This window comes from Prorops nasuta, unplaced genomic scaffold (genome assembly GCF_024137725.1).
Source record: "Prorops nasuta isolate Cenicafe-Biocafe unplaced genomic scaffold, Cenicafe_Pnas_1.2 PNAS00015, whole genome shotgun sequence".
Lineage (NCBI taxonomy): Eukaryota > Metazoa > Arthropoda > Insecta > Hymenoptera > Bethylidae > Prorops > Prorops nasuta.
Genome location: NW_027116812.1, coordinates 2,783,410 through 2,806,642, shown reverse-complemented (window position 1 = coordinate 2,806,642; position 23,233 = coordinate 2,783,410). Strand labels below are relative to the sequence as shown.

Genomic DNA, 23,233 nt, shown 5'->3' with positions numbered 1-23,233 from the left:
TTTATAGGTTTCGCAAGAGTTACCCGAATACATTTTGTATTGTTACGAATTCCAAAGCCATACGCAAATAAAAACTTCAATTCTAAAAATCAAAATTGGAAATGTTTAATGAACAATATAACTTAAACAAAAGGTTACAAACCTTTTGTTTCACAAATGTCTACATTGAATTTTGAGGTACGTATTTCAGGAGAACATAATTCGCAGGGTCGAAACATTCTTGTTTTACACATTTTTTTTTGTTATACATAATAATTTAAAATTGCTGCATCTGAACATTTCTAGAAAGTTTACAAAACGTTTAAAGAATCAAAATCAAAATCTAAAAATTTGCTCGCTCACTAAAATGTCGTAAAAATGTATTAACATTTTTCCTATCAAATATTTTATCTCTACATCTTACCAAGATATTCCATTATCATTTTGAAGCATACTGGTTTCTGGTGATGCTACGAGGCACTGCTAAATATGATCATATCCTTCAGAAAAACCAATAGGACGAAAGCAGAAATGTATAACATTCAATAGTATTTTTTGAACCTCCAATCCAAACTTCCAGTATAAGTGAAAATATTATAGTATTATTATTGAAAAAAAAATCTAACAGTTACAGCCTCTATCTACGATTTAATTTAAAAAATAAATATAAGATTCATTATTTCTATGAATTTTTCATGTTTTTCGCCATGAAGATGAATTATTCGCTAATCTTGATTATAATCAGAGCGTAAAAGACGTTATATATTTTTACAGAGTATTAAATTAATTTGGAATTTAATGGCTTTATATAGAATATTAACCTTCGGTTTACAATATCTTGTAAGGCATTTAGATATGCTGATAAGGACGGAAATCAACCAAACGTCTCAGAGACGTTGTATATAAGTTATTCGAGATACACGTGACATTTACTTTGTTTTCTTTGACCTATTCGTAACTAAATAAGTACTGTGTAAGAATAATTACATAATTAATTGTACCGTATACACATATAAGTCATAGGACACCTGCGATTTACACAACTTCAAACGCTCAATCAAACCGCGAATGGCCTTTTTCTTGTTTACGATACAGGTTGTTGGAATTTAAATCGCGAGGAAAGGGATTAAACAAATAATTTTAGCAAAAATTAAATTTCAGTGTATTTAATACATTTTCAACTTACTATCATCTATCTTGAAATAATATATCAATATGAATAATAATATTCTACTACATTATTTATTGAGCAACATATCAAACGATTAATTATTAAAATCTCATAGGAGAATATGCGTTTTAAATTTGCGTTTCAAAGAAACAGTAGAGAGGAAGAGATCCAATGTGAAATACATATAAATATAAAATTTTATAATACCGTGCATATGTTGAATAACTTTAACGGAAGCACCTCTACTTCTATCGAACAATAATCTAAACATTTAGGTTATTTAAATTTGCTACCAATTTAAGCAGATCAAGCGTCACCATAGTGGCGAATATTTTTCTGATCTCCCACTACTTGATCTATGAAATCTTGCATTTTGTGGACATAAGTGAAAACACTGGCATATGATCTACTTCTTTTTTCATCGATCACCTTTATATTAAAGATGGAAGCCAATCCGATAAGAGTTTTATCGTAAACTAGAATACTGCCATCGTTACCCTAAAATATTTATAATTTTATATGATCCGTGTTATTGTCAAGGTTCTATCGATTTATAAAGAATGCATTTTTGCCACAATACTTACAAAGTATCCATATCTGACGTAAGAACAGATGCTATGATCATAATAGGTCTGCCCAGCATCCTCGAGGAATCCCTTACAGTGAGGGATTCTTAGTATTATGGCTTCCTCCACTTTTCTGAGGGCTAAACTGTTCGTATCTCCTCCCCAATTTTGTCCCCAGCCATAAACTTGTCCACGCCCTGTAAATTAATCATGTATGCCAATCAGATATGGTTTTTTCCCTTAGTACTTTCAATTATATAATCCACACTTAATTGCTGCAAAACAACACATTTTTAATTTATCACGATTATGAAAATAATGTATCTAGCAATAGATTAATTTCACACTTGCACTTTTTTCGCTATTTTATCGGATATTAACAAACCCATGGTACAATTGAATTCATGGAAAATTTTACACTTGAGTTATTATTTTCACTAACTTCCTATAGGACTTCCTTCTTCCACCAACGTCTTTATGCATTGACAAAAAATATTTATCAATGCAGAGGAAAACCAGTTGGTTTCTATATATGAATATGCATTGGTTTGGTGACAATGAGGATAAGTTGTAATTGGAAGGGCAACTTTGGAAATTAGTAAAGGTTACTGGAGTGTACATTTTTCAATGTCTTTGAAGGTATATGTAATCCTCCAAAAGTTATATAAACGGCCTCAATTTAACACATTTGTGTGTTTTTGGAGCATAATTGTTAACACAATGTTTGGTACATAAATATTAGAAGAACATTGAAGATAGTAATGTTGAAATTTGAAAATGTGGCAGTTTTTAATCGATTCAGAGAATATCTGATTTAAAACAATTACGATATTTATATGACATAAAAACTTTGCTATAACTTGCAACGTATTAATTCTTATCTTCCGAATTTGTCACGAAACTAATAAAACCCGTTATGGAAAAAATGTGGCGATATTATTTAAGAAAGCCATTTTGGAATCATAAATAATGAACATTAATATCAAAAGCGAGGTTAATATTATTTAAATATATTAACAATATTTGTAAAAATACTACAATGCATCTTCGATTGATTAACTTTAAAAACATGCTTAAAGGGCGATTTATGTCGACCCATAATCTTCAAATTCTTTTCGAAGAATGAGTAATGATAAATTTCAAAAATGAAAATGAAATTTCTATAATGTGAATTGTATACATTTTGCTAATAATTTTCTGCAATGATGTAATACATTTTACTTTATGGTCAATATTATAGCCTCGCTATATAAAACTGACATATTAAAATTAAGTGAGGCGTATTTTAATGATTACATCATGCCGACCTTATACAGATTGAATACACGTGTCAACCATACGATATTATTTACTAAAAGATTCCAATTTTATTATAGCTTTTTAGTGACGTTACGAAATATTGCTTCTGTAAATAATTCAGATTATGGATAAAACATTCTTTTTAATTGTTTAAATGCTTGCAGATTTTTTACCGTTTTTTCTCGAAAATTTGATTATTTTCAGTAGAAAGAGTAGCTCATGATATCACTACAATGGTGTAATGCCTTTCAAATTTATAGTCAAATAAGGCCGATTAAAAGAAAAACCTTTAGGTTGGAACGATTCAAAGGCATAAAGTACCCAAAAGAAATTACACGCGTTTATGTTTTTTTATAAATCATCCTTACATTTTTTCAACAATGGTGTGATGAACTGCGGAGGGTCACTCTCAAAAATATCCTGTGGTAAGAGGCCAATGCGCAGAGGTTTGTGGTGAACATCCAACTCCATAGGCTCTTTCAGCTGAAATAAAATCGTAGTTTTAATGATGGTAAATAATCAAATAAATTAATTGAAATATTACCTTCAAGGCGCCGATTGTGTACAACACATTATTTTGAATCGTGTTTGTAGTTATATTATGAAGGAAATAAGCTTCTACTGCATGAGTTCTACCACCTTTGCCAAGATCATTTGTTCCAGTACGAATTTTAACATTTTGTAGCTGATCTTTTATCATAAGAATACAGTCTGCCGTGGCTAGAACAAATTGAGGACTAACAAGTGCACTGTTACAATGAAATTTGTTATTCAACATTATAGCTGCCAGAAAAGGAGCATCCATAGAGTCTGACGTCTCATCACTACGTAGTCTGTAAAGCGTCGTTGCTGAAGTGCCTAAAAGTAATTACATTTCTACATAGCGAAAATTTTTTCAATTAAGTTATACATACTATGTTTTCACAATAGACCAGCTAAAGTTGAACTATTCTTGCACGCGCGTATCTCTCTATCATTTATTAGGCAAGAGGAAACTATCGCGATTGCTATACGAAGCTTCCACAAATGACCTTATTAAAAATGATTTTTTGCTTTATATTACAGTCAATATTCTTTTTTTATATTATAAGAATAGTTATGTTTTTAAAAAGAAACTGTCTATTATTTTTCTATGTTTTACTGACTGCTTTCCACGGATTTTGAAAACGTAACAGAGATATTTCACGAGATTGATTCAGCTGGTAGAAACTGTGAAATTTTATAATTTCTATTATTTACCAACCGTAGTTGCGCTCAGAGCGACAAAAGTTATTAACAAAAATGTGAGCATTGTAATTTCTTGAGACATGGCAGAAATTTAGACTAGGTATTTATGTAAAATCATTATCTTATACATATTTTACTGCGCATTCACGATTTGTTGGTTTTTGTAAGACTTTGGTTATTAATCTATCATTTTAACAGAAGTTTTATGTCTATACGAAGTAAACATAACCATATAAGGCCTGAAGGTTAACAATAAATTGGTAACAAGATGTGGAAAAATCATTAATATACATCTTTCAGTGGCGTTAATAAGTATGACAAACTTTTATGGTAATAGTTTTTTTTTCTGTATCATAAACGCATAGTGCAGAAAATTTTACCTTTTGGAAAATATTTTATATTCAAAGTATATCGCTAGAAATTAAAAATGGTTTTTACGCCGTTACTACCATTTTATTTCTACTTACAGGTAGTAAAGAAAATCTAGACCAAAATGCATATAATTTTGTTTACTTTTAATTAGTGAATATAATTGTTTGAAACTAATTTGAAAACATCCATATTTTAAGCTCTGAATTATGAATACTCGAGCTTATCCTGTTATAATTATAATACCTGTGGTTAAAGTATTCTTTTAGCTGATAGCTACTTCTATCAATAAAAATAAAGTTAATAACATAGTAGAAAGTGAGACATTTACATTTGAGACGCCTAGAATCTAAATATAAAACTTTATTTGTCTTCGTAACTAGAAGAAATATTAGTTTTCTGTAAGACTGTTTTGCATGCAAATATATAAAGTAGTTTCTAAAAGATTCTATAAAATAAATTAATATGTATCATCTTTACTACGGTAAATGTTCTCTTACGTCTATGATTTGGGCTAATTAAGGAGGAAAATACATGTAGGCTGACAAAAAGAACGTTTTTTTGTTTATTTTTCTTTGCAAACTAAAACGTTTTTATTTTTGTGCAAATTTTAGATAATACTTATATATGTTTTAAACTGTTTCGATGTATTTTTTTAATACAAAATGTTACTTAATCTTTTTATTGTTACACATCATGATATGCACTTGATTCGTTTTACAAACTGGCGATAGCTCTATCTTCAGTTTACATTTATTTAAAATCACTAAAAAAATTTGTTCTTGTTATAAACATTTATACGTTATATATTAACTATTAAAGAGTCAAAGGTCCTGTTGTTAAAAAATGTCACGTCTTTAAATAAAAATGAGAAATTTATCTATAAAATTGTGACAATTTTTCACTAAATAAATGTTTTTTATAGAATTTATTAAAACATATAGCTTCACATCTATAAAGTAATGTTATTATACATATTTACCGAAAATTTCAGTGAGCACCTTTCCAGTAGTTTTTTACTGTCTCTTCCATTAGTCCTGAAAGTTTATTTTTGAGAAAAACGCGTTTAAATTTATGAGTATAATGTAAATGAGCTCGAGCAAGACACGTACAGAGGTTGAAACTTCAAAAAGACTTTGAAATTCACTTTATAATTTTGACAGCGATACATTAATATAATATACGAAGATCAACTTTTTTTTATTTACATATGTTTGGCCCATTTAAGTGTCTCGCTTACATAAAATAATAAAATTACAAGCGTTCACGCAAATCTCACACAGCATACGCAATTATAATTGGCTTATCAGGCAACACTTTTTTCAAGTTATAACCAATCATCAAATTTTTATATTTTTAATTCATTATATAATTATTATCACTCAGGGCTGATTTGCCTGAAAACCATCATTCAAATAAAAATCACACATGTTTCGAGACCCGCACTCACAGTAATCCACCATACGAGTCTTAATTCTTAACGCAAGATGCGGTATAAGAATATGAAAATAATGATTCCACTGAGAAAAGAATACTGTTTTGTAGTTGAGGAGAAAAGGAAGATATATAGATACAATATGATCCCCCGTTCCCTATTTTTCCAATTTCCCAGACTTGCGTCATACGAGAAGCCAAGAAGACGGAGACGGACGTCAGTCAGAATGTTCCTGATTGGCTCGCCATGGCGGAAGCCCCGTCAGGATAATGTCAAAGGTTCCGACAGCGTCTACAGATCTAATCCATTAAATTACAACTGACAATACTAATCCTGCTTGGAAGATTTCCGCTGTGAAAGATGCTAATGTCGATTTTGTTTACGCGCAGGTGTCGTCAACAGGGGTGATTCCTTCAGGAGGCGGAGGTCAAGGTCAAATTCGCTGGCGCCTAACGAGGTTGAGAGCGAGGAGCGACGAAAGTCACCACCAAAGGAGGTTTCGTCATATGCTGTGGCCATGTTGGGAGCACGTGGAGTGGGAAAAACTGCTCTCATCAGCCAATTCATGACGAGCGAGTGCATCAATGCCTACGATAGACAAAGAGGTCCGTAAGAATCTCTTCTTTTCTCTCTCTCTCTCTCTTTTTTTAACTCATCATTCCTCACATTCGAAGATAAATTATTGCAAGTTTTTAAATCTGTGTTAAACAAAATCAGCTCGAAGTAAATTTTGTCCTGTGTATTTACCTAACGTGGCTGACTATTTTCATGCTACGATCACGTGGAGTGAGAACAAAATTGTTTCAATCAAAGTCAAATCTTAACAGCAAATTAACTAATTCGTATACTGTGCATATATGAAACTTTTTCCCACTTCCTTTGACTTATCGTTTATTCTCACAATTAGGGATAACATTATAAACTTTCGCTTCTACCTTGAAGAGCTAGAGTCAGTATCGAAGTAGAGTTCATAAAATATATACAGTGGCTGTTCAGTGCTCATACTAAGGGTATATGTGGGGGGAGAGAAAAATTGTTCTGATCATTATTTTTATCATATAAGCCTGGGTACCAATGCTTATGACACCTAAAGATATCCATGCAAATGCAATTTTTCCCCTTCTCTGTGGCTTATCACTCTTTACAATCGGAGATAGCTCATTGTAAGCTCTCGACTCTATCTTGACGTTAGTCACGTTCGAACGAAGCAACGTACATTTCCTGGCAAGATATTGGCAGCTGGAATAGCATCAGCTGGCTATAGATAAGACAAAAGTAGGTGAAAGGTCACGCATCAATCCTTGGATGGAAGTCAATCTCGGATGTCCTATACGTTCAGACACTCACTCGACTACCTCAGAAGTTACCAAGAGAACTGCAGTGGTAGCCAAGAAAAGGTTACTCGAGAGACCAGCGAACATCGATAAAAGTCTTCCCGTCACTTTCCCAATGCTTCTTCCAAAGCAATTCTTTGTAGAAGCTTCCACTCTTTTTTTCCCCCTTTTTCCAACGAGACAAGCGGGTCCTGTTTTCCCTCATCCGCCAATCGAAATCAAGTCTGATAAACTCATTGATATTTCCAGGATGAACTTAAAGCGTAAAATCTTAGGACCAAATTATTGCATTGAGCCAATAATGCTGGAATCGAGTTTCGTTGGGAAAAATCGATAAGAGAAAATGTTGAATGACTGTGTCGATGTGTACTCTATCATCTTTAAGAAAATATATTATTATTGTAACACGTAATCTTTTAATTCATTTTATATGCTTTTGATTTTCCCATCAATCTGATTCACGAAGAGCGAATTTGAGAAATCGCGGAGGATTAATCAGAAATTAGAGAGTATCAATTTGGTCACCTGAACTATCGATGGCTCGGAGCCAGAACAAGCCTAGGGATACGTGCGATTAATCACGTTCTTTTACAAGAGATTTCTACATACAGAAACTTTCGAAATGCTCCTTTTAAGTAAAATACATACATATACATATATACAAGAGAATTATTAGGAGTATAATTTTGAATATTAATTTAGCATACTCTGGGCTGGAATCCATTTCCAAAGTGCAATTTGGATTCCGCTATATATATATATATATATATATATATATATATATATATATACGTGCATGATAATGAAAAGTGTCCCTCTTGTGGATTAACATTTCAAAGACATTTTTGCTTTATGAAAATGCTGGAAGTTTGTGTGTTTTTTAGTCTCCTAGGATATTCGATTTTGGTAAAAATGTAAATTTGTACAGAAGGAGAGAAAAATCCGGAGTGAATGGGTTAAGATTTGAAATTCCTGAGTATCTCTTTCACACAAGACTACAATGTGCATGCTGTGAGCACTGCCTTTGTAGTTTTGAATATAGCTAGTTGCAATTTTAAGTCGCATTCAAAATTCAGTGCCCGGCACGAGGAATTTTTTAAATCCCTTTAACTGAAAAAAGTGCATGATTTGGAGAAACGAATAGTTTAAAAAGATAGCGATAAAAATGCGTTTGCAGATACATTGTATTGAGAATATTTTTGCCGAGAACGTTTGGGGAAAAGCATAAATTCGGCACGATTCCGAAAACATCAGCGTTTGCGTAGGTTTCTAGGTCGAGGACCCCTGTATTCCCATCTCATCGCGTCGTTTAACGTTGCATCGCGTGTCAACGTGAATCATTGCCCCTACTTCAAAAAACTATCCTTCGTTTTATCGCTGTTTTCTCTACTCGTCGTCGTTTGAACCAAACAACTGAAATCTATAAGAAGAAACTCGAAATCTCAAAGAGTTTATTAAGAGTCTAAATTTGTGCTAAAATTTTGAACTTTTTTTATCGATCAACCATCTTTTTTTCTGACATCTTTGTGATAAGAGAATTGATAAGGTGCCAAAAATTCAGAAAACAGCTTAAATAAAAGATTCGACCTAGATTCTAGAAAGCACCGTGTTTCTACGTGCTCCCTCTCACGCAGCTCCGAATAATAATTTACGCTTTATACTCTGTTTTTTCCTCGCAGCTTTTATTGCAATATCTCACTTTTCAGAGAACCCGTGTTCGCAGGTGTTTCGTTGAAAATTAATGTAAAACGAAAACTGAATATGTATTAGTATTTTAGAGAATCCAAAATTAACACCTACCTTGTCCTTTCGCTATGGTTTCTCTAAATAATAGTCTCTTTTAACGATGTCCTAGCTCAGTGTCTAAATAAATAGAGCAGAAATATTTATTGTTCGCTTGTCAATATTATCAGGCTCGAATGTAAAATTGTTTCTCATTTTTTATGTAGAAAAGCCTACCACTGTATCGGAGAACTAGAAAGGAGAGGAAACAGAAGACCCTCGTGATAAATTACCAGGACGAAGAATTGCATTCTTTTCGTTGAAATTCACAACTACGAAAGCTACGGAGCTTTTACGAAACAATGCTTCATTAACATTTGCAATTGTCGTTTAAAAATAAAATTCTGCTGTATAGTAAAACAATGGCAAACTATTTTTATATATGAGCTTAAATAAAATGCGTAATAATCGTTCATAAATAATAGGGAACAATTGGGTAAGGTGACGAGGTGTCAAGACGATTAATTCAATTTATTATTCCCCCGAAATCTCGTAGGATCAAATTTTGGCTATTAACCAAAAGCACCTGGGTCGTGCTACACACGACAAACGCGAAACTTTGCTTATCATCATTGTAATGACTTGTGCTATTGACAACGCGTAAACTGACAAACTGGATGATACATATGTGCTTCAATTAGCAAGGATTTCAGCACTCTGCTAAGAGTGTGTCTATCCTTGTTTTATCTTTACTAATTAATCATAAAATTAACAATGGTCAAAACTTTATGATTTATAGATTCAACAATAATACAATAGTATTATATGGCTTTATCGAATTATTCGACTGAACTTTTTAATTTTATAGTTTATAAAGCTTTAAAATAAAATCAACGGGACTTGCAGGGTGTAAGTCCTTGAGGGATTTGCTTTTGACCGCCGCAAGTTCACAAGCACAACACCAAACAACAAAGACATTTTCCGCTGCTAATAACATTCACTATAATTTCAATTATCACACGAAATTTTATGAATACAAAAAGAGCTTTCGTTTTCATCATCGCACTGCACTTCGATGTTACATTGTTTTTTAAATGATTATTTAATGAATAATGAAGAAAATTTCGAATGCACATGGTAAATACGTCACGCGCGCCACGCACTGGCCGTATTCGCGAGTCTTTCACTTATTTCGCTGTATTTAAAGGGATATATTTTTGATTTAAAGTGAAGAAAAATGCGAAATCCGGCAAAATAAATGAGGAAAAGCGATGAAAATGCACTCGCGCGTGAAAAAGTGAAAAAATCGAAAAGTCCGGTAACTCTCACTCGCGGTCTAAAATTCAAAAATTTCGCCGCGGCCGCCATCTTCTTCTCCAACAAGGCGGCCGCGGCGAAATTTTTGAATTTTAGACCGCGAGTGAGAGTTACCGGACTTTTCGATTTTTTCACTTTTTCACGCGCGAGTGCATTTTCATCGCTTTTCCTCATTTATTTTGCCGGATTTCGCATTTTTCTTCACTTTAAATCAAAAATATATCCCTTTAAATACAGCGAAATAAGTGAAAGACTCGCGAATACGGCCAGTGCGTGGCGCGCGTGACGTATTTACCATGTGCATTCGAAATTTTCTTCATTATTCATTAAATAATCATTTAAATTACGGTGGAGTAAGTGAAAAACTCGCGAATAATATAGTCAGTGCCGAGTGCGTGTGTTGTGTTTTCCTTGTGTATTCGAACGTTTTTTAATTATTATTTAAATAATCTTTTATAAAACAATATAACATTGAAGCGCGGTGTGTGGTGATAAATTAAAAGAATTTATATATTCGTAAAAATTCGTGTGTGATAATTAAAATAATAGTGAATGTTATTACCAGTGGAGAATGTTTGTTTTTTTGTGTGGTGCTAATGAACTTGCAGTGGTCAAAGATAAAACTCTTAAGGACTCTCACGCCCTGCAAGTCTCGTTGATTTTATTTTAAATCTTAATAAAGTATTAAATTAACCCGTTTCGCGCGGCCCAAAACAGCACAAATTTTATGTTTTATTAAAAATTATAGAAAACATAGACGGATATTTTTTCGCATCTATTCTTATGGTTTTGAAGTGTATTCTTTCAGAATCTTCGTTTATTTTTATCTATTTCAACGTATTTGTTTAATATTATCGTTTAAATTTTAAAAAACGTAAAAATTTCCAGATTATTTTTCAATTATCTATAATTTTAATTCGGGAAGTGGGGTTTTGTATTTTACTGCACTTAACTTAGGATCGCGCGGGCGGCATATAAATATTTACTTTAAAGTTCACAAGGCCAATTAGAAAAAATCAAGATGGCGACGATCTTCTAAGAAAGTGATAATTTTTCGTTTTTTTCCGGTATTATGTATTATTTTAATGTAGATACTGGCAAATATTACTCAATAATCGGTATTCCTATTGTGGGAAAAAGTTATTTTTTCAAATGGAATGCATGGAGCTATATATATAAAACAAATTTATTATTTCTTTGTTAATTTTAACTATTCTTTTATGGTTTTTGCATATTTTATCATAGAAAATGATTATAATTCAAATTTTACATATTTTGGGTTTGCTAAATATTAGTCTGAACTTAAACTGGTAAAATTAAAAATAATGGATCCAAGATGGTGGGATGTCATTTGAAATATATAAAAGCTGCTTAAAAACAGTTAAAATTTGAAAACAAAAATAAGTTTGATTTAGTTCTGAGCCTTGAAATTGAAAGTAAGACTTTCAATAACAGGAACATCGATTTTTGAATAACATTTGCCAGTGTCTACATTGAAATAATAAAAAATATTGGGAAAAAAGCGAAAAATTACCACTTACAAGATCTTCGCCATATTGGATACGCCATATTGAATTTTTTTAATTGGCCTTGTAGATTTTAAAGTAAATATTTATATACCGACCGACTTTAAGTTTCAATAAAATACAACTCATTTGTCCAAACTAATATTACAGCTGATTAAAATATCTGGAAACTTTCATGTTTTTAAAATTTAAATGGTAGTATTAAAAACATACGTTGAGAATGATAAAAAATAACAACAAAGTCTAAAAGAGCTCAATACAAAACCGTAAATATGCGACAAAAAGATTTGTATGTTTTCTATCGAACCAACGGTGTATAATGAAAATTAATTAAACGTATTGATCAATTTGAAAATTGTATTTAAAATTAAAATAACCTTTTAACAAGATGCAAAGTTTAATCTTATTAGTTAGGACAGTTTATATAAAAAAAATTGACAAAAACAATTGAAAAAAAATTAAGATATATAGTATCAATGGTGCAAATGTCAAAATAAAGCAAAAATATCCCTCATGACAATGAAATGACAGTTTTGTACCTGTAAATTTGAAAGTATCAATAAAGAAATAAGGCGAATCTAGCCAACTTGCCCGATACAAGCGAATCGAGTTTGAATTTGAACGGAACAAGACCTGTAATTGCGTTTCGATTTTGCACGCACGCGAATAATTTCTGACCACATGCACACAGTACGTACAAGGCAATAGGTGCCAAGTGTAATCGCAAGCACACACACACACACACACACACACACACACACAGGCTTAATACTACAAACGCACACTGATACATTGGCGAGAGAAAACCTCATCTCATTTGCCTAACAAAATTTACAGTACTCTGACAAACTTGAAGCTTGGCGCTCGCCATTTTGCCAGCATTTTTCCTTGGAAACTCCAACGGAAGCCAGACCTTTTGCAAAATATTTCCTCCTGGCTCATCCTCCTATCTACACCTAGCCCCAATCACCGTAGCTTTAACCATTTGCATCTTTTGCATTTTTAGTAGGACCTTATACACATTTAAAGCAGTATTCTTCTACCCGCAACTCCCAATCAGATTTTAAACCAATTTCCAATGTCTCTCCGAATATTTCTTCCCTTTTTATTTTCAAAGCAAAAAGTCCCTCGTAAAATATGAAGCTTCTTTCTCAACGTTTCACAAGTGGGATTATAATATATCACGGTGCAAATTTAATCGTTGGTATAAAAAATTCTACGGTGTACATTAATTCACATTTTTATTTGCATTATTGGCATTGATAATATTTTTAAATTATTCGCGACGTAGATCGATAAGCCAACCTGTCTCGTAATCGACGCGAAGAATTTCAGGATTATTGATTTTATTCTGCAGATGATTGAAAATCGATCCTCGTGTCCTGATCGTGTACCAGATGACTTATCCTGTTTTCTGAAATAATAGAGCAGAATGCACTTTGGCCCCTATCTACACAACAGATTAGCATGCCGCGTTAATTACGTTACAATATTTTCAAGCCGGCTTTTGCAATCAGATCTCTCAGAGCTTTCATTTCAAAGCTGTCGCTCGCATACACCTACTTGTAAAGAGGGAATCCCGCTTTATAAGAAAATCTTTGCATAACACGAGACATCTGGTTTATTAAAATTCTTATCTAGGAAAATGCTCCGATTATCGTCGTAGATTCTATTCAACCTGTTTTATTAAAAAAAATCCTCGAGAGTATCTTTCAGCGAAATTTTCGAGGCCACGCGTGAATTTTAATGAACTCGTTCGCAGTGAATTGAAAGTGCAATTTTACGCGGATGAAATTTTTAACGACTTTGTGCTGTTCTTGAATCGACCCCACGAGAATAGCACTGTGTATTTCTATGGAGCGTTTAACAGTCAGTTTTGTTTATCGTGCAGGCATAAAATCACCAGAAAAGCTTTAAATCCCAAACAATTTTCAGCTCATCGCGAGGGAATCCTACTCCCTTTGCTTCATCTTTGATTTTCTCGCGTTTATTGGTTCTTTTGAAAAATAAAAAAGAGAGGCGAGAAACCTGCTTCGTAACTTAATTGTTCCAAGCTTATTAGTAGGCACCGAAGTACGTTGCAAGGCCAAGTTGAAAGGGAGCTGGTTAAATGTATCGTTAAAATAGCTGTGCAGTTAATTTTGCACCACCGAGGAATGCTGTATAGGTACATCACGGTAAAACGTTACGTCTGTTCAACGTCTGCTCCCCCCCCCCCCTCCCCCCTCCACCATTCTTTGCTCCGATTCTCCACTCGTCTCACGTAAAAACTCAATTCTTCGCCAACACCAATTCACACTCCCCCTCATCTTTAACCCCATACATTATCTTCACTGAAACTCGAGTATATCTACATTCTACTTGACTATGATACTTTTAAAAGCTGTAAAGAAGAGTTAAGTTTTGCCAGGCAAGAAAGCAATTATTAACTTTTCATCCTTGCGTGTATTCACTAGCGACAAGTACTTTAATGTCTCAAGGTAATCTATTTACCTTATATCTAATTGAAAATTAGTTACACTAGTTATTATGTTAAATTGCAAATTTATTTCCAATTACCACGAGAAATTAATTAAAATGAAGAATGATCCCTATTTATACTGTTTTGCGTATAAAATATTTGCAAGAAATAATTCGGTTTTATTTATGTTTTAGATGTACCGAGCGAACAGTCCGTTTTTGTGATGCTGAACGGCGAGGAGAGCGAGTTAAAATTCTTAAATATAAGCAATCCCAAGGTAAGCATGAAAATTGAAATATTCAGAGAGAGAGAGAGAGAGAGAGAGAGAGAGAGAGAAATGAGATAATTCGCGAGAAGAGCAGAGATGGTAGATAGTATCAAGGGGAGAAAGATGAAAAGCGGATGTAATTTATTATGAAATGTATGGTAGGTTTATGAAATTTATTTTCTTTACGCAGACGGAGTTGGAGAAGATACCACATCCGGACGCTTTTGTCGTCATGTATTCAGTAATCGACAAAGCATCTTTTCAGAGGGCCGAAGAATATCTCGCCAGATTGCACGATCAGGATCTTCTTCGAGGTAGACCAGCCATACTCGTAGGAAACAAAGTTGACTTGGTACGTTCAAGAGTGGTATCTTCCCAAGGTAAGAAAACTTTTGCCACTTGAATAGTGCATCCTCTTTTCAATGCTAATCACGAAGTAGGAAAGAACGAATTAACAAAAGTTTCTTCTCGACAGATGGAAAGTGCATGGCCTGTACGTATCGAGCAAAATTTATCGAAATATCGGTTGGAATAAATCACAATGTGGACGATTTGCTGGTGGGAATTCTCAATCAAATTCGACTGAAAGTTGTGCAGGGTCACACGCAAAATCGAGGAGGCAGCGGTGCCAGCGATGGTGGTGGACATTGGTACAAATCGAGGGGTGTTGTGCGAGCTAGTATGAAAGCTCGTCAAATGTTCACCTGGCTCTTTGGTAAAGAGGACAGCAAGTTTAAGAATTGTGAGAACCTCCATGTGCTCTAAGAGTTTCACAGACTCAACAGCAAATAAACATCCTGTTTCATATAGGATCGATTCAAGTGCCAATTATTTTATTAAACGAGCTTCAGCGATAAATCCGCGATTAGTAATCGAACTAACAAGGGAGAGAGAGAGAAGAGGAAAAATGCTTGTCTAAATCTCCTATTCAAGTGGTATATTATAATATTTCCCACCGGTTATATGTCAAGAATAATCATACAGCACTTTGGAAAGAAAAAATTGAAACATTTCATTGTAACCTTAGGATATATATCGTATTAAAGACTACGCGTTCTCTGCGAAAATCAAAGTTTTGAAACGATGAGCTCGTGTCATCTATGGACAATATTAAGGAAATTATTCAATCATATTTCAATCGAGATATATTTATACTATACTGTATAAAGTATACTATACATATATTTGTATGAAATTACTTACCAATACTGTAATATGTATATTCCTTATTTTTATTTAATTATTTTAAGCAATCAAACCGTCAATAGTCCTCAAATGAGAGTTTCAGAAAGCATGAATTGTTTATTGCATAAATGTGATTTCATCGAGAACGCGCAATGTCGTAATTGTAAAAGCAATTCTTCTCAAACTTCTATACGCATAAAATCTACTATTGCGTTGTGCGAAAACCTTTACAGAGTCTTTTATGCTTACTTATTAGCTCTCCTAACGCTGTCTATTCATTGTTACGGTTTTAAGTATTGCGTACATAAAATTTTACCATTTCGATATTTGTTAACATTTATACCAAATAGTCGATCTCTTGACTCATTTGCGTTAATTAGTAAATCGTCTTTGGTGAGATTACAGGAACGGGTGGACCAAGCTTCGCAAGAAAAATTTGCTAAACGTGTCAAAGTTGCGAAGGTCAAAATTGAAAGATTTCTCAAAAATGAACAAAAAATAAACCTAAAACTCTTACAAAGTGCCTTCGTGTATTTTTGTAATTTCTTGTAAACTAATTTCTTGCAATCCCTACAGATATTGCGATACATTCTATGTCACGTATATTATAATTTATATATATATACTATACAAGGTGTAAGTTATAATTATAACAATAATAATAATTCTTCGCTGTTACAATATACGTGTACCAATGAAAATTATAACACAGATCTCGATAATATCATTTTTCTTGTTACATCACTGGCAGTTGTGAACAAAATTATTTATATTATTGATTTAAGTTTTAATTAAATTGAATGTTTAAGTCATTTATTTATTAGTAATAAAATTCCCTTAGTATAAACGTGAAATGACAATACTGCCAGATTCTTGGTTGAAAAAAAATGTGAAATCGAATATGTACATAAATGTGCGAAGAGACGACAAAACTATTATCTGTAATTAATGAATCAATTAACTGACCAAAATACAATCTATGAAATTCTGATTAACAGGTATAGTGCAAAATGGCTCTAATCCTTTGGGATTACTGTAATTTTAAAATAATAAAAGAAGAAAATTAATTTGTTATAATGTTCCATAAGATTACCCTTGTTATAAGTTGTTCTATTCGTAAAAAGCTGATCGAACGACGAATATTGAAAGTAAAAAATTATTCACACAGCTGGTAATTAGTTTAAGGAAACGCATGCGCTGCATTGATTATTTGAATTTGTGATGGTGCCGGTGCCTGATACCGGCAGTTCCTGTTTATACACCTTCCTGCCGCGTAACCCAGCGTAGCCAAGAAAAACAAGTGCGGTAACCACTATAATAGTAAGGTTATACGTGAAAATAGATGAAATTCGCATTACTATTATTTTCTTAAATGATTTACATTTTGTCATTAGTATTTAAAGAATGGCATAACGCCGTAGCATCGTTTCAAGATCAACTCGAATAAGTAAAAGCCTTGTACATTGAGTATTTCAAGGAACAAAAATATTAGTGGGACACCATGGACGCAATTAAGTATTCATAAATTTAATCGGAGGAGAAAAGATGGCTGGAAAAGCAACTACTTGTAAAGAAGCTTTAAAAAAATGGGAAGAAGAAAATTGCAAGGCTGGGCAAGACATTTCAAATGTGACAGAAGTGATTTTATGCTTCCAGTGGCCCCCCATTGAAAAAATGGATAACTCGTTAGCAGCTTTAGTTAATTGTGAAAAACTTTCATTATCGACGAATATGATTGAAAAGATATCAGGTATTGATAATAATTTGCACAAATTTTTTTATTGCAAGTCTGAAGAAAACGCGATGCTTTAACCGAGAGCAATAATAAAGAATTAGTAACCAGCAATTTATAAATTTCACAGGAGTACAAGTAGTAAAAATTTATTGCTCCAATTTCTTCTAGGTATTAATACTTTAAAAAAACTGAAAATATTATCCTTGGGTCGAAACATGATAAAAAATTTCTCCGGTATAGAAGCTCTGGGAGATACATTGGACGAATTATGGATCTCGTATAACCTTATCGAGAAAATGAAAGGAATAAATTCGATGAAGAAACTGCGAGTTTTGTACATGTCAAATAATTTAGTTAAAGATTGGAGCGAGTTGAGCAAATTGCAAGAGCTACCCAACCTCCGTGACTTGTTATTCGTAGGAAATCCAGTTTACGAAAGCTGCGAAGTATAATTTAATTTTGATTAGAAATTTTGCTGTGATACTTGCGATTTGCAATCTTATTGTTATAATCGTTTTAATTGAGGTGGAGCACTGGCGCGCAGAGGTAGCACGAAGGTTACCACACTTGGAGCACCTGGATGGGGAACCAATAATAAGAACTGAAGATAGTACTTACGCTAATCAGACGCCCAAACCTGAAACGGATTGAACACATATTTCTATGCATGATTTTATCATTACTGGAGAATAGTAAGAGATGCATGTGCAGAAGGGAGAAAGAATTTTCGTACATTTATAATAATTTATTCGTCTCACGATACAGGATAGATCGTACATGTGTCTCTATGGTTTGGAAAAGGTTGAAAAAGCAAACACAGTAAGGTTCGATGGGTCTCGATGCACGAAATATATCGAGGCTCCAATATAGGCAAGTTTAGAAATGTTGTTGATCACTTTTTGTTGGTAAAAGACGATTGAGATACAAAGTTGTGATGTGCCATACGTTTTTCGCTTGTATGGGTAAATTCGCAGCGAGACGCGAGTGACACGTGCATTAGAAAATTGACATGTGTGCGTTTGACTTGACGTTACCGGTTTCTCTGTACTATTTTTCCTTTCACATTTCTCTTAACGACGAGCACGGCTCTCGAGATACCGAGATATCTTCTTTTTCACATTTTCCCGAACCTAAACTATCGTTCGAATTTCACTAATTATATCACATATACTTTTAATACTTTAAACCGGCCCTACTTTTACTATAAGTAATTCGGTAAATGGTCGTTTTTAAATAAGCCTAATTTCAAATAATCGGCCATTCAAAGATTTTCTTGGCACCAGGCAAGAGGTGTCAAAAATGATTATCTTCAAAATCCACGATCAAGTTATAATATACAGCGTTAACGTTATAAACTATTAGATTTAACGTAAAAACATACTTTACGAAAAACATTTGAAAAACTTTTCGCATGTTATTTATAAACGTGCATCACATTGCAAAGTACAAATAAACGTGTGCTATATTATATAATAAGTACTTAACATACACAAATAGTATAATTCGTTTCGACATACTTTCATTAATTGTTCAATATTTTTTTCATCCAAAGCAACGGTAATCGCTAACTTATTAATTTGTTCACCATATAATTGGATATAATGCACGTTCTCGCAAGCTGCTCATAGCGCTCTTTAGTCATTGGGAATACAGAGAGTTTTTGACAAAATTTAACAAAAAACAGTATATTTTTTTTTAAGAAAGTGTTACCGTAGAAGCTTATAGTTTCGTTCGCATCGGTTTCGTCAAGATTTCTTCGAAGCGTTCCTCCTCAAACCCTTATACCATGTCTAAGCTTATAATTTTAATAATAAAAATATTTTAGAGAAGCCAATATGCAAGAACGAAACACTTCAAGCATTCATCGCTAGATTTACAATAATCTTAAAGAATCGTCGATCGCTGAGAAATATTTTGAACCAAATTCGTTGTTTTCTCTTCTTCTTGACGATCCCTTTGAATAATTGTCCTTGGCTTGGCTTCATTGAGAACGAACGAAGGAAAAATCTTGTCGATAATGGCACCGAAGAGAGATTTAGGAAGAAGACGATGAGCCAGTGATGAGTAAGAAAAATATCTTGTATGAACCTTATATTCTGCGATTAGTTGGCTCCGTCGAAGTGATGCAAAGTAGAAACAGAAGTTTGTAAAGACGCGCAAATCGATTGTCCAGAGAGTTCAGAAACTTACAAATATCTTCATTTACAATTAATTTGAGTGATTTACTTTGCGTTGCTTAATTACATTAGTCTTTCAGTTTGTCAGGATTCTCCGGATTGAAAACTTTGCCAATATCTTTGGAATAATCACTGCTATTGTTTCTCACCGTTCTTTAAATTATATTCTCCTTTTTTTATGAGACACAAGGTGTAGGCTGCGCGTCCGCTTTGCAAAGCTTCGAACTGGGCGAAAGCTTTTTAAACATTAATTCTTATTACATACATCACACCGACTGATTTGATTGTTTCTCTCACTCGCTATCTCTCTGTCTCTCTCTCTATATATATATATATATTTCTTAATATATTTATTTTTATCCCACGCTCGGCTTGTCCTTGGACAAAAAAATAGTTTCTTATAATTTTCCTTTGTTTATTTCTTATTATCAACACCAATTATACCCAACGCGATTTACACTGAACGAAGATTGGTGATTCGGACCAATGAAGAGCGAGGCTCGACTTTCCTGATCTCAGATGCAAATCTCCCTCGAATAGTCGCGCGAACACTCATTTTCCTCTAAAATTCTTAAGTAGCGAAGCGCTGCTTTTGTTTCTTCACGAAATCCAATGCCATTTTGTCGCCCACTCTCGACTCCAAGATTTGCAAGATCGGATGATCTGAAATCCAGTGAGTGTTATAATTAGACAAAGGGTAAAAAAAAACGATGAATCATCTCTGCGAAAAAAGAGAGAAAAATATATAAAATAACGTTACTCCGATTCTTTTGATGCATCAAAGGTAGTTCCTGATGTTTCAGGCCATGAAAATTATCGCTGCTGGTATTCGTGTCAGCTACTCCAGGTATTGTACTAAGACCCAAGAAAGCTTCCCCAGCAAAGTCATTAGCGGTAAGTACATCGTGATCCATTACAGTAAAGAGCACCATCGCATCTGGACTTCGACACTGCTCAACGTTCACGGAACTGAAAGAAAAAAGAAACTTCGGTACTCTCGCTGCAGAAATTCGAGAAAAAGACGCGAATCGATATTTAAGAGATTATCGCTCGACGTACAACTCGAAGCATTCGTCGAACATTGGATGAAGAGTCTTTTTCTTCACGTTGGTTTGCTGCTCGGCACAATGTTCAAAAACTCTGCGTGGCAATAGCTCGATAATTACGAACGGATCGCTAAATCCATTTGGATCCAGTGGTATCACGTCTCTTGCATTGATCACCTCCACGCAAAGAGAGTCGTGATTCAAATACGCTCTCACCGTTAGCACACCGTATTCCGAACTAGTGGTATTCATTTGGTCCTAAAACGAGCATAGAGAATAGTATAATGATCGAATCTTGAGGAAGATCGAGGAGAATGATAGAATACCTGTAATCGTTGTTGATAATATCGATCGATCAAGTAGATCGTTTCCGTTTTGTGGTATGTTAAGCGTTCTTCGACGTTTAGGAAACTGTCGCAACGTAAAGCGTCGTAGGAGAGACCCTTCTCGTCGGCATGAAAGAATTTTGCTAGCAAATCTAATGCCTCGTACAGTCTCTCGTAAAACATTGCTGGTTTTTCCTGGAAAAAGAGATTAATCCCGCTAGTACTGAAATTAATATAAATTAAATTATTCGTGATAGTTTAATTCAAAGGAATGTTACTCCTGTGTTGCCATCCATTTGGTTGCTCAATTCACTGAGAACAACTTCCCAGATATCCTGTAGCACTCGAACAAAATTGCTGGGTAGCAAATCGGTGTTCAAGGCCAAAAGGTGAACATCCAAGTATTCCAACAAGGGAATAATTGCCTCTGATGTTGGCAAGCTATCAGGGGACCAGGCAAGATGAAACATTGCCTTTTTCAGTGGGGCTCTCATCTACAAATGGTATATCGATGATATGATATATATGTATAAGATATCAATACGTGTCATTTCTGCTTTCAAACCTTTCCACCGATCCTAGAAATAATTTGATTGATGAACAGCAACATTTGACCAGGCGTTTGCTCCAATGGTGATAGCAGTGCATTTCTCCACTGTATCCTTATGCTTTCACCAGCATGGCTCTCCAAGGCAGCCAGCAATCTTTTCACGCGTAGATGCTCACCCAAATCTAGCAACCATTTTCTTACATATTCAAGACCATTTACAGCTACGCACATCTAAAATACAAATAAAGCACTATGATTGTAAAATATTTGCTTAGGTTGTATTAATAAGCTGTGTGTGTATCAATCTAATTTATAATGTATAAAATTACTTTTTCATGTGTGCTACACACGATCACTACTATAACGTCTATTACTTGTGGCATGCTTGTTCTGCTGATATATATATATATAACTAATTTGCGAAGCGAAATAGTGTGTACTAAAGCGAAGCAATCTCTACCTGAACGATTACCTCATCTGTGGTTTTGTAAGGTGTCTGTTCTTCGTAGTATCCACTGTCGGCTAATTGTTGATGCGTTATTTCTGCGTAGTAAGCTGCAGAACTGCAGATGGCCTAAAATAATGCATATTTTGTACATAATTTCGTAAATGAAAATATTTTATAGTTAATATTATCTTTTGGACTTACGTCGATGACTTTTAAAACGAAATCGTAGGATCCAGGGAGATCTGGCCAAGCCAGTTTACGCCAAAATTCTAAAATCTATGGAAAAGAGGATTCATGTTATTTTATATAGTTTGTTCAACTGGATCGATACATGATAATTGATAGAACGTAGTTTTATGCATACCCGATAGAAGCATGCAGTTGCATCGATAGCTGATGTACAATGTTTTACATAATAATCCCCGGTACATATGCGATCCAACTCAGCTGCTCTTCTTACTCTCAAAATTGCTTTCAACTTTGCCAAATCCAGCCATTTCTCAACTGCAGGTACGAACCATTCGTGATACTTCGTGATGGATAAACTTTTGTGATCCGATTGGGACAAATGTTCTTTCATACTGCAATTAGAAGGACGATTTGTAAAGTATTATCTTATCGAATGCTTTCGTTCTTAAATAAAACTTACTTTACAAAATCTTGCAGAGCAAAGTATAGCTCGAATATCGGAGTACCGATTTCTGCACCTGGAGGCAAAATATAATCTTCTCCTCTGTTCTGTCCATGTAATTGCAAACAGGCTGCTGTTACTCTTGCTCCGAGCTCACATTGTATCTACAAGAACCGTTGATATCGTATTAAATTATATATGTACATCTACTTTATTTACTCGATTGCTTCAAATCATCGTACTATATTTTTTTTTCGAAATAATCAAAGCATTACTTCTCTTCGTTTACTTAAGAATTTTCAAAGTGCAAGAGTATTTTAGTCAAACATTCAAGATTCTTCATTTTTTCTTTAAATATATACAATATACTGGTTTTTAAAGTTAACTCGAAACAGTTAATAATTTTATTCTAAAAACTTTTATTTATACTATGCTATTAACAGTGGTAGAATTGAAGATAG

The 23,233-nt window shown here is 33.8% G+C and overlaps 4 protein-coding genes across 9 annotated transcripts in view; 2 read left to right on the top strand and 2 right to left on the bottom strand.

Annotated features, from left to right (window-relative positions):
• The window catches only part of LOC136779182 (GTP-binding protein RAD), a 55,313-nt gene extending 38,399 nt beyond the window's left edge, over positions 1 to 16,914 (top strand). For 2 of the 3 annotated variants that reach the window (XM_066736617.1, XM_066736616.1), the window contains exons 4-7: positions 6,436 to 6,651; positions 14,601 to 14,683; positions 14,865 to 15,054; positions 15,150 to 16,914. In XM_066736617.1, the coding sequence (XP_066592714.1) occupies positions 6,436 to 6,651; positions 14,601 to 14,683; positions 14,865 to 15,054; positions 15,150 to 15,439 (779 nt within the window). In that variant the 3' untranslated portion in view covers positions 15,440 to 16,914. Of the gene's footprint in view, positions 1 to 6,435; positions 6,652 to 14,600; positions 14,684 to 14,864; positions 15,055 to 15,135 lie in introns of all 3 variants that reach the window. The other variant, XM_066736618.1, reaches the window with a different exon arrangement.
• On the bottom strand, positions 1,130 to 4,368 carry LOC136779183 (trypsin-like). Of its 2 annotated transcripts, none has more exons than XM_066736619.1 (5): positions 4,255 to 4,368; positions 3,560 to 3,873; positions 3,384 to 3,498; positions 1,735 to 1,913; positions 1,130 to 1,648 (listed from the first exon to the last, which is right to left on the bottom strand). In XM_066736619.1, exons 1-5 carry the CDS (start codon positions 4,322 to 4,324, stop codon positions 1,457 to 1,459), a joined length of 870 nt encoding a protein of 289 aa, XP_066592716.1. In that variant the 5' UTR covers positions 4,325 to 4,368; the 3' UTR covers positions 1,130 to 1,456. The 2 variants fall into 2 exon arrangements, with proteins under 2 accessions (XP_066592716.1, XP_066592717.1); XM_066736620.1 differs by lacking the exon at positions 4,255 to 4,368 and adding an exon at positions 3,930 to 4,235.
• Positions 16,915 to 17,404: 490 nt separating the features above from the next.
• Positions 17,405 to 18,245, top strand: LOC136778826 (dynein axonemal light chain 1-like). Its single transcript, XM_066735954.1, has 3 exons — positions 17,405 to 17,609; positions 17,763 to 18,040; positions 18,120 to 18,245. The coding sequence occupies exons 1-3, from the start codon at positions 17,405 to 17,407 to the stop codon at positions 18,243 to 18,245; spliced, it is 609 nt and encodes a 202-aa protein (XP_066592051.1).
• Positions 18,246 to 18,338: 93 nt separating this feature from the next.
• The window catches only part of unc-13-4A (BAI1 associated protein 3), a 49,936-nt gene continuing 45,041 nt past the window's right edge, over positions 18,339 to 23,233 (bottom strand). For 2 of the 3 annotated variants that reach the window (XM_066736331.1, XM_066736333.1), the window contains 10 exons: positions 22,791 to 22,936; positions 22,506 to 22,722; positions 22,343 to 22,417; positions 22,154 to 22,267; positions 21,709 to 21,924; positions 21,422 to 21,637; positions 21,144 to 21,338; positions 20,831 to 21,075; positions 20,532 to 20,740; positions 18,339 to 20,434 (listed from right to left, as the gene is read on the bottom strand). In XM_066736331.1, coding sequence (XP_066592428.1) covers positions 20,343 to 20,434; positions 20,532 to 20,740; positions 20,831 to 21,075; positions 21,144 to 21,338; positions 21,422 to 21,637; positions 21,709 to 21,924; positions 22,154 to 22,267; positions 22,343 to 22,417; positions 22,506 to 22,722; positions 22,791 to 22,936 — 1,725 coding nt within the window. In that variant the 3' untranslated portion in view covers positions 18,339 to 20,342. The remainder of the gene's footprint in view (positions 20,435 to 20,531; positions 20,741 to 20,830; positions 21,076 to 21,143; positions 21,339 to 21,421; positions 21,638 to 21,708; positions 21,925 to 22,153; positions 22,268 to 22,342; positions 22,418 to 22,505; positions 22,723 to 22,790; positions 22,937 to 23,233) is intronic. The other variant, XM_066736332.1, reaches the window with a different exon arrangement.